This window comes from Panthera leo, chromosome A2 (genome assembly GCF_018350215.1).
Source record: "Panthera leo isolate Ple1 chromosome A2, P.leo_Ple1_pat1.1, whole genome shotgun sequence".
NCBI lineage: Eukaryota > Metazoa > Chordata > Mammalia > Carnivora > Felidae > Panthera > Panthera leo.
Window position 1 is genome coordinate 18,863,339 of NC_056680.1, and position 11,170 is coordinate 18,874,508.

The 11,170-nt window shown below is 43.2% G+C and overlaps 1 protein-coding gene and 1 long non-coding RNA gene across 13 annotated transcripts in view; one reads left to right on the plus strand and one right to left on the minus strand.

The window, feature by feature from the left end:
- Positions 1 to 5,911, plus strand: part of RBM6 (RNA binding motif protein 6) — a 104,911-nt gene extending 99,000 nt beyond the window's left edge. For all 12 annotated transcript variants that reach the window (XM_042929422.1, XM_042929424.1, XM_042929430.1 and 9 more), the window contains 4 exons: positions 506 to 580; positions 1,778 to 1,875; positions 4,816 to 4,945; positions 5,685 to 5,911. In XM_042929422.1, the coding sequence (XP_042785356.1) occupies positions 506 to 580; positions 1,778 to 1,875; positions 4,816 to 4,945; positions 5,685 to 5,810 (429 nt within the window). In that variant the 3' untranslated portion in view covers positions 5,811 to 5,911. The remainder of the gene's footprint in view (positions 1 to 505; positions 581 to 1,777; positions 1,876 to 4,815; positions 4,946 to 5,684) is intronic.
- Positions 1 to 11,096, minus strand: part of LOC122214371 — a 33,902-nt gene extending 22,806 nt beyond the window's left edge. Inside the window, exons 1-2 of the long non-coding RNA XR_006199845.1 lie at positions 10,864 to 11,096; positions 4,328 to 4,669 (exon numbers count right to left, since the gene is read on the minus strand). This is a non-coding gene — a long non-coding RNA (uncharacterized LOC122214371). The remainder of the gene's footprint in view (positions 1 to 4,327; positions 4,670 to 10,863) is intronic.
- Between the last annotated feature and the right edge of the window lie 74 nt (positions 11,097 to 11,170).

Sequence of the window (11,170 nt, forward strand, 5' to 3'; positions counted from 1 at the left end):
GGGGGACCCTCAAGGAATACAGGACTCTCAGAGCAGTCTGTTTGTTCCTTTAGGAGCTTGGGTTCTCCTTTTCATATTTCTCTGAGGGTTTGAAAAAGTGAATAGTGCCTGAGAATGGTGGTGGGGGGCAGGTGGTATTAGGCAGAGCACTTGTTGGCATTTCATTTTCTTTACTGGTGTGCTCAGATTCCCCTCTGTCGTAATTTTTACCATATAACCCAGATTTGTGTTTTCTGTGTTTTGGAGAGTAGTAGAATAAGGTCTCTCGTGCCACACCACATAACTAATCTGTGTGACAAGCCAGCAATTGAACTTGGGGTCTCATTGGTGAGCCTAAAGCCAGTCTAGCTAAGAATTGTTGCTTGCAGAGTACACTGATCATTCAGGAGAGTTGGTCAGTGAAAAAGGAGCCACAGTCCTAAAGCAGCTATTGGGAAAGGCCTAGAAACACTTTCTAGGGCCACTTTTTCTAGACCTGTACTCCTAGAACTTTTTCTCTTCTCAGCAAAACCTGGAAATCCATCGGAAGATAAAACAGTCTGAGCAGGAACTAGCCTATCTAGAAAGGAGGGAACAGGAGGTAAGCTTTGGTGACCTGTTACTCCCTTGACCCCAACCCTTTATACTTTCTGGTGTGGAATTTGTAGGCTGTGCTGAAGACACAGAATGAAGAGGCCCTAAAAGATGGTATATACATTTATCAGAACTGCTCAAACTGGGAGTGGCTCAGTCACTTGAATGTAGACTCTTCATTTTGGCTCAGGTCATGATCTCGTGATCTGTGGGTTTGAGCCCCGCATCAGGCTCTGTGCTAACAGCTCTGAGCCTGGAGCCTGTTTCAGATTCTGTCTCCCTCTCTCTCTGCCCCTCCCCCACTCACGCGCACTCGCTCTCGCTCTCTCTCTCTCTCTGTCTCTCTCTCTCCCCCCCCTCAAAAATAAGTACTAAAAAAAAAAAAAAAAACTCCTCAAACTACATTAAAATGGGTGCAGTTCATTGTTTATAAATTATATCTTAGTCTATTTTTTAAAAGTGGTGTTAGTTTAGGGTCTCCAGATAGGTCAAATAAATGCATTTCTTTCCTGCACAGCTTTTAAAATCAATGAAGGAGTGTTGGATAGGGCTGCTGAAATGACATCTTTTACTATTAGAGGCTAGGTTGGAGGAAGTAGTTTAGTTTAGAGCTAAATGGACTTGCTGCCTAGATCACATAATTAGGCAGACTCACCTACACAGCCGCAGGCTTCACTGACCGGGCCAGGTCTTATGTGACCATTAGGAATCCTCCTTTGGAGTTCTACTGGAGAGCACCTCCTCAGAAGAGGAAAACACAGCTGTGAGTCAAGCACAGTAGCTCATTCTTCTCAAATTTACCAGTTGGAGAAGCCACTGCTTCTCAAGAAGAGTATTTGAAGTAGCAAGAGATTCCAGGAGTTACCAGTTGAACTCCCTTCACATTAGAAGGAATATCAGGAGGGGCGCCTGGGTGGCTCAGTTGGTTAAGCGGCCGACCTCGGCTCAGGTCATGATCTCACGGTCCGTGGGTTCGAGCCCCGCGTCGGGCTCTGTGCTGACAGCTCAGAGCCTGGATCCTGTTTCAGATTCTGTGTCTCCCTCTCTCTGACCCTCCCCCGTTCATGCTCTGTCTCAAAAATAAATAAACATTAAAAAAAAAAAATTAAAAAAAAAGAAGGAATATCAGGAGTAAAGTGAAGCTTCCCCACTACCCAACCCCCTTAGATGGAAATCTCAGATCTTTTATTCTGCTTACCAACAGGGAAGGTTTAAAGAAAGAGGAAATGATCGCAGGGAAAAGCTCCAATCTTTTGACTCTCCAGAAAGGAAGCGAATTAAATACTCCAGGGAAACTGACAGGTAAGCCGGGAACTTTTCACTCAGCCTAGGCCGCAAGGCCTAATGGTGAAACCATCTTTCTCCAGCTGTGCTGCTTTTTCTTTTAGGGGTAACTGAGGTTAGTGGGAGCAGATTCTGTCTGAACTCCTTGAGCATAAGGTTCACTCCAGCCTCTGACCACCTGGCTTTACTCGGGAAATATGTATGTTTTCATGGAAGATGCCTGGCTGCTTAGCTGCTTGAAGCCAGGGCTGGAGTGGCCATGGCTGGTAACTCTTTCTCTCCTCATCAGTAATGCTATGCCTCCTATGGACCTGATAAGAACGTCACCGTCTCAGGCTTTTTCTCTAGGGAACCTCCATTCTCACACATAGGCACTGAATGGATAGTCGGCTGCTGATAGACGTACATGATCTCTAGATTCATGTGCTTGTTTCTAGTCTGATAGTCCTGAGTCGTGAGCCCAGAGTTATGTAGAATTTGTTGATAACCCATTGTGTACAGGTACTGCACTAAGCGCCAGGAATACTCAGGTGGACAAGACATATATTATCCTTGACCAACTGAACGTAGGACAAGGAAGGTTTAGGTGATGCTGTGTCTTGTACGGCAGACATAGAAATCCAGTGGAGAAGGAACGGGCATTTCAGTTGGAGGAAACTGCCTACACTGTGGATGAAAGTAGCTTGATGGAGGGGCGCCTGGGTGCCTTAGTTGGTTAAGTGGCCAACTTCAGCTCAGGTCATGATCTCGCAGTTTGTGGGTTTGAGCCATGCATCGGGCTCTGTGCTGACAGCTCAGAGCCTGGAGCCTCTTCGGATTCTTTATCTCCCTCTCTCTCTGCTCCCCACCTCCACTCCTGCTCTGTCTCTCCACCTCTCAAAAGTAAATAAACATTTTAAAAATTAAAAAAAAAAAAGAAAGTAGCTTGATGGAACTGGACACTGGGGATATATGGCTGAGTGACAGATGAGGCTGGCTCAGTAGACAGAGGCCAGTTCATGAAGTTCATACTCCTTGAACACCATGCTCAGACTTTGCCTTAGGGCTGTGGGAGGTTATGAAATGATTTTAAGCAGGGCATTGTTCTGGTGAGACTTGAACAGGTATATGTGTTGGTAGGTGAAAGAGCTAATAGCCAGGGTAGGTTATGAACATGAGAATGGGGAAGATCACTGATGGAGAAAGGCTCCAGAGAAGAGTTGATGTGGTCTGGGGCTCTGGCATTCCACTTATTTGCTGACCACCCACAGTAAGAGATTTATTTAATCATGGCCCAATAATCATGTGTGTGTAAGTACCTGAAAAAGAAATCTTCATGAAAAATACTTCCTAGGGGCACCTGGGTGGCTCAGTCAAGTGGCCTACTCTTGATTTTGGCTCAGGTCATGGTCTCATGGTTCATGAATTCAAGCCCCCGCGTCAGGCTCCATGCTGACACTGTGGAGCCTGCTTGGGATTCTCTTTCTCCCTCCCTCCCTCCCTCCCTCCCTCCCTCCCTCTCTCTCTGTCTCTCTCTCTCTCTCTCAAAATAAATTTTAAATAAACTTTATTTAAAAAATATTTCTTTACTGTATGTAATAAAACTCTGATATTTTTATTCTAGTTTTTTCTGTTTGCGTTCTTAGGAAATGCTAAGGAAGGACCACTTAATCAATGTAACACCCTATTAGGTCATTCTCCACAATTTGAAATATACTGGGCTAAGGCAATGGTAAAGGGGTCCATTAGGAGAAGGAAGAGCACCTTAGCTCTGAGTTAGTTGGGCTGGGTGCAGGAGGACACCCTTTTGTATTCTGGCACCAATCATACCACATTCTACAGGTTCTCTTCCTTCTTAGTCTTCTCTCCTGCTTCTCTTGGTTTTCTGGGAAATTCCAGATCTTCTCCAGGACTCTGCCCTCAATACTTTTATTCTTGTTGCCCCACCCTCTTGACGTGGACGGTCTGAGGTACCCAAAACCTCAGCCATCACTAACAGGCTAACAGGTCCTGTGACTCCATCCCAAGGCCGTTCAGGTTTCTGGGTGCAAAATTACCCTTTGTATTTACCTCCTGGGCATGTTCTTTTAGAGACCTCTTAGGGTCTTCACATTAAACAATTACTCAGTATTGTATCATATATCATACTCCAGCCTTGCTAAACCTGCTGTGTTCCTTTTTCAGAGTAGTAACGTCACTGCATCCTGGTCTACCTGGTCTGACCCAGTCTTACTCCTTTATCCCCTATGTTGTTACTGGCCACATCCCTAATTAAGCTTTGTCCCCCTTTCTAGCTCACCTCCAAACTAGACTCCTTACTCTCAATCTCTGTTCTTCAATCCTCAGTGTACTCTCTACCCTGCCACCAAAACCATCTTTATGAACAGAAATCTCTAAAACACACTTTTTTTGTGAAGGTATACCTTGCTTAGAGGGAGGCTTAGAGTTCGGGTGTTGTGTTGTTTTGTTTTGTTTTGTTTTTTGTTTTTACCTGAAGGATGCAGTCCAGAGTCATGATTGAGCATGACGTTCAAGGCTACTTCTCCTCTCCTGGACAAATTGTATTCTTTCACTTCTTACTTGTGGCCTCCTTTCCTCTCATGCTTTTGGTCCGTTCAGATGTGCCTTCTTGTTGAAATTCATCATTTTTGGTGATACACCTTCAGAGTTTGTGTTTTCTCTGCTGTTTCCATAGGAGATATCTCCTGGTGCCACATCCATGGCTGAGCTCTTCAATGTGTTATAAGCATCTGTGGACATACTATCCTCCTTATATCCTTCCCCATGAACAGGGTCAGGTCTTGGTCATCTCTGTACATCCCCAGGACAAACCCTGTTGCATAGACAGTAGGCACAAAAATATTGTTTAAAATACTTAAGAGGAAGCAAATCTGAATCAAGAGGACAGAGGTTTCTATTAGGCTCACAAATGGTCACTTTGTAAGTGTTGGTGTCTAAGTATTTCTGCTGCTTTTACAGTGATCGTAAACCTGTTGGTAAAGAAGGTATTGACAGTAGCAACAAAGGAGGCTGTGTCCAACAGACCACTGGCTGGAGGAAGGGGGCAGGCCTTGGATATGGCCATCCTGGATTGGCTTCAGCAGAGGAGGTGAAATGGTTTCCATCTTGTTGGGGGTGGCATGAACCTGGAATATACTTTCTCTCACTTTGGCTTGGAGCTGTCTTTGCCTTTTAGCTAGGCTTTCTCCACTGCTGGTGAAGGACACGAGAGCTGAAGGAGCCCATCAGTCTTGATTGCTGGATTCTAACTAGGCATTCTGGGCCCTTTGTAGTTTGGTTGGGAGTGGGAATGGGGCTCATCTTACTCTTACATGGAGTAAGATGGAAAGTATGGGAATCAGGCAGTTTGAGACTGACAGATCGTGTGGTGAAAAGAACCAGGGAACCCATAATAAAAAGTACAGAAGCATCTCTGAGAGGCATTGTCATCAGAGGAGTTAAAATGGCTACAATTTAAGGAGCATGAAGTTAGTTCTGTTCCCATGAAGGGCTTTGCCCCTCATATTTCAGAAAGAGAAGAGAGAAAAGGTGATAGGAGGGAACATTGCCCATTTTGTGTTCATTTGGTTCCCCTCTGAAACACCAGCTATAGGAGATAGGAGACTGGTTTCCCCTATGTCTGGTATTGAATCCTGTATCCTGAGGCCATAGCTCCACTGCCCTCCTTATTCATCTTTGGGTGTTTTTTTTTTTTTAATTAATTGAACATTCTAAAAAATTCTCCTATATACTGTTCTTTACTGGTCCAGAAATGCTTGTGATCAAAGGCCAGCCCTGAGGCTAATTAATTCATAGAGCTTACTTCATTGTTTGTCTTTGTGTTACAGACTGAAGGCCGGATGAGGGGGCCCAGTGTAGGGGCTCCAGGAAGAACCAGCAAGAGACAGTCCAACGAGACTTACCGAGACGCTGTGCGAAGAGTCATGTTTGCTCGGTATAAAGAACTAGATTAAAGAATGGAGGAGAGGCAAGTCCCATAGGACACAACCTCCTTCTTGTTTTGTTTGTCCGTCTCCTTTTGTTTTGTTACTGTTCTTGCTGCTAGAACTTTTTTAAATAAACTTTTTTTCAATGTGATTTTTTTGGTTGTTATATTTTTCTCCCATAGATGGGGGGGGGTGGGGCTTATGGTAGGAGAGAGAGTGTGCCTTGGTGCAGCCCATTTGAGGTGACATTTAAATGGCAGCAAGTGCTACCATGAGCCCTGGGATACGGCCTGCTGTCAGTGTGAGTGGAGGCGTTGCTGTGACCTTTGAACTTTAACTTGTGTGAGTACTGTCAGGTTTTTAAAGTTACTTCCTGTATCTATTTAGTGGAAATAGCACCTCATTAAGTCCTCTTCTGACTTCCCTATTTTTGGGATAGGGGCAGTGTGACAGTTCTTTTTCTGGGGACCTGCTGGGTGCTCAGTGCATCACAGGTACGATGACCACAATGAGTTGGCATAGTAAGGATTATCACTGGGACGCCTGGGTGGCTCAGTCGATTAAACCTCTGTCTCTTGATTTCAGTTCAGGTAACGATCTCATAGTTCTTGAGATCAAGCCCTACATCTGGCTGTATGCTAGGAGATTCTCTCCCTTTCTCTCTACCCCTCCCCTTCTCACTCTCTCTCTGAAAATAAATAAATAAACTTTAAAAAAAAAAACAACTCTTCTACGGGAGGCCTACATGGTGCCGCTGGAGCCACCACCGTGTCTCTAGTGATCCCTGAGAAGTTCCAGCACATTTTGTGAGTACTCAACACCAATATCGATGGGTGGCAGAAAATAGCCTTTGCCATCCCTGCAGTTAAGAGTGTGGGGCTCATGATATTCTCATGTGGTGTTGAGGAAAGCAGACATCGATCTCACCAAGAGGGTTGGAGAGCTCACTGAAGATCAGTGGAATGTGTAATCACCATTATGCAGAATCCACACCAGTATAAGATCCCAGACTGGTTTTTGAACAGACAAAAGGATGTGGAGGCTGGAAAATAACAGCCAGGAAAAAGAATTGTCACTACCCTCCAACCACTATCCCAGATTTTCTTTCCCTCCATGGCTAAAACTCTCCAAAGAAGTATCTTTGGACACCTCTTTTTTTTTTTTTTTTTTTTTTTTTTTTTTTTAACATTTATTATTAAGAGACAGAGCATGAGCATGGGAGGGGCAGAGAGAGGGGGAGACAGAATCCAAAGCAGGCTCCAGGCTCTGAGCCGTCAGCACAGAGCCCGATGCAGGATTCAAACTCATAAACCATGAGATCATGACCTGAGCCAAAATAGGACGCTCACCCGACTGAGCCACCCAGGCGCCCCTAAGAATGTTTTAAGAGCCTACTCTGCTTGTCACTGGGGCTTATAGCAAGGTCAGTGTTGGTCTTTGTGCCTGTGGGAATCAGTGTACTGAGGAAGATTGACACTGAGCAATTACTGACATGAGAGAATGAGTACAGCAAGCTACTGATAGCATCTTCCCTGAAGAAAGTGTTTAAGCTCAGACCTCAGACTTTGTCTGGTTTTGTTTTCTAGCTTTATTTTGCCACTTTAAGGGAAATACTGCTATTGGAAATAAGGTGTAAAGTATTCCATATATTTTTAAGGCAGTACTTTGGGTATTGATCAAAAGTAATAATGGATGTGAAAGGTGTGTCTGTCACCCTACAATGTCTCTGGGCAGTTCCCTGAGCCTTTGATCAGGATGCCAGCTACATAAGGGCAAGATCTTGGGTAATTTTCTTTAATACTCTATTCCTAGGGTCTAACAACAGTAGGCACCCAATAGATGAGAGAATAATGCCTCATGAATAATACTAGTTGAATCCAGTTTGGATTGCATATCTCTTGTCAGTTTATCAAAGCCCATCTCTTGACAAATCAGTTTCTTGGTATAGGCAAGAGTTCTCACATAAGTCTACTTATTCTGGAGTAGCCTGAGATCAAAATATGTTAACTAGTTTTTTTCTTTTGCCAAGTTGTGGAGAATTAAGGAAAAAAGATCATTATTTCATTAAGGTAACTTTTTTTCTCATATTTACTTAATTTATTTTGAGAGAGGGAGGGAGTGTGCATGTGTTTGAACAGAGGAGGAGCAGAGCGAGAGAATCCCAAGCAGGCCCCATGTTGTCAGCGCAGAGCCTGACGCAGGGCTCAATCCCACAAACTGTAAGATCATGACCTGAGCAGAAACCAGGAGTCAGACGCTCAGCTGACTGAGCCACCCAAGTACCCTGAGAACTGTTTTTTGTTTTTTTTTTTCTTACTTCAGAACATTGGGAAAAGCAGTCTTAAAGGACTTTGCTCTATATTGAACATATGTGGCTTTATTTAAAACAAGAAACGGGTGCCTGGCTGGCTTATTTGGAGCATGCAACTTGATCTCAGGTTGTGGGTTTGAGCCCCATGTTGGGTGTGGAGATTATTTAAGAATAAAATCTTAAACAATAACTATTGTCTTTGTTTCTTTATTAGCTGGGAACTTGTTAAACTTTTCCAGACCCACATCAGCTGCCAGACAGGCCGTTGGGGGCACTGCTCTGGAGCTCAAATGGGCAGTGTCCACAAAAAAGATAAGCTACCAGAGAATTTGGGAGGGTGGCACTTCCTTCTGGATGGAGTCCATCTTTTTTTTCTAGGCAACTTCTTCAAGTTTAAGGATGATTATGTACCATTTATGAACAGCCATACAGCTTTTATGGCAGGTAATGAGCCCAATCCAGCAAGCACCTCAGGGATACTCAGAAGTGCTTGTTGAACTGCTTTGGGAATGAGGCAGTCAAGTGCTAGCGGCCATTAAGTCTAGCAGGTTCTGGATTCGTGGCATCTACATCATCCATTTTGGGGTTTACCTTTCTCTATGTTTAACTTTTATATCTTCTTTTTTTAAGTAGGCTCCACACACAGCGTGGAGCCTAATGCGGGGCTTGAACCCACAACCCTGAGATCGAGACCTGAGCTGAGATCAAGAATCAAGCACTTAACCTACTGAGCCACCCAAGTGCCCCTATGTTTAACTTTTAAATTTCATTGAACACATATTTGAGTCCCGTGGTCACATACTTTTACTTTTATCTGGTGATGGAAGTTTTACATATATCTACTCTTCCCCTGTGACTTTGACACTATATATAAATATGTACATATGTGTGAAAAGGTGTGTGTGTGTGTGTGTAGATACCACAATGATCTGCATGTGTCCCCTCCCCTCACCAAATTCATACATTGAAATCCTAACCCCCAAAGGTAATGGTATTAGTAGGTGAGGACTTTGGAAAATTATTAAGTTCATGAAGATGGAGTCATTATATATGGGATTAGTGCTCTTGTAAAAGAGATCCCACAGAGCTTCCTAGTCCCTTCTACCATGTGAGGATACAACAAGAAGTCTGCGACCCAGAAAAGGACCTTCATTTGACCATGCTGGCCCCTGCTTGCACTTCCCAGCCTCCAGAACTGTTGAAAAATATTTTTTTTGTTGTTTATAAGCTACCCAGTCTGTGGTGTTTATAGCAGCCTGAACCAATACAGATAGATAGATAGATACAGAGGAGAGAGGAAGAAGGAAAGAAAGCTATGTTACCCATTGTTCCAAAATCAGAAATTTCTACCTTTCCATCTGTTGTTAGGTTTTTTGATTACCCAGAGTTTCCAGATAACCCATAGTTAAAACATATTTAAAGAACATGTTTCCTAGATGCTTTTCCACAAAAAAGGTTTTACAGTATATTTGAAGCTTCTGGCTTGGAATCTACTCACCAACATCCTTTTACTTACTCTTTGAAGATCTCTTATCCAAAGAACATGGGTGCAGTTTTCTATAACTGATATCTGCCTTGTCATGGTCTAACTTTTAATACTTTTTTAAAAGTAATCTCCACACCCAATGTGGAACTCAAACCTACAAACCAGAAATTAAGAATCACATTCTCCACTGACTGAGTCAGCCAGGTGCCCCTAATTTTTCATGTGTGTATATGTGACCTGAAAAAACAGTTCCACTAAAATATCTCTATAAATAATGCCAAAGGGCAAATTATGCTAACTAAATGGCACTGGAATACCACCGTCTCTCTGACCAGTCCCAGGCCAAAATACCTCTTTTAATTACCCAAGAACCCTTGCCTTATTCCACCCCAAATATTACACATTTAGCTTTGGTAGTGGATTTATTTGTTTGTCAACAAATATCTATTGTGTACATACCATGTACCAGGTATCAGTAGAGACACTGGGGATAGATACAGTAGTGAATGAACTAAACAGACACAAGTCCCTGCCCTTCTGGAGCTTACATTAGTAGCTGAGGGCATGGACTCTGAAATCAAGTTTATTAATTCAAATCCCAGTTCCACTACTATTAACTCTGTGTGACCTACTGTCTCTCAGACAAGGTCACTGATGATGGCTTTGACTAGGTGAACAGCAGTTGAAGCAGTCTAGAAGTGGTCAGATGCTAAATTTACATTTGGAAGATAGTCAACAGGATTTACTAATAGATTGGGTGCAAGGGAGAAAAGACCTAGATGACTGACTCCAGGGTTTTTGTCCTGAGTAACTGGAAGTAAGGAGTTGCCATTTATGAGAAGGGCTGTGAAGGGGATGATGGTGAGTTTTGACTGTAATTTTGAGATGCTATTAGACATCCAACTACTAACTGTTAAATTAACCCTGGAAAATGACTTTCATGAGCCTGTGCCTTAGATTGGAGAATATCAATCAAATGACACTCTGAAGATCTGCCTTCAAGAATTCTCTTAATTTCAGAGTGCCTGGCTGGCTCAGTCAGAAGAGCACATGACTCTTGACCTCAGGGTTGTGAGTTCAGCCCCATGTTGGATATAGAGATTACTTCTAAAGAAAAAAAAATTTTTTTAAAGAATTCTTTTAACTTCCACAAACCTCATTTTCCTCACCTGCAAACTGGGTTTAATAACCATCTCATAGATTATAAAAATGAAAATAGGTATTTCTAAAGCACTTAGCCCAAACTATCTAGAGTCCAATAATGCAATAGTCGGTCAACTAACCTTAGTTCTCTTAAAACTGGGTTACACGTGACGTTTTACATCGTGTCAGTGAACACAAACTGTACTCTTTTAAGGCCTTTGTAACAAAGGCAAAGAATTACCAATAAAGGTAAGCGTTCTAATCTGGGTCTGCAAATGGCAGATTGGCAACTCCGCCCTCGGTTTTGAAAAACAACAACAACAACAACAACGAAATGCGCAGGAAATTAACACAGGGCGTGAGTGACAGGATGCCTTAGCGACCACACTTCCCAGCAGTCTACGCGCAGTCAGACACCGTCGCGGATTGGACGCCACCTCAAGAGGC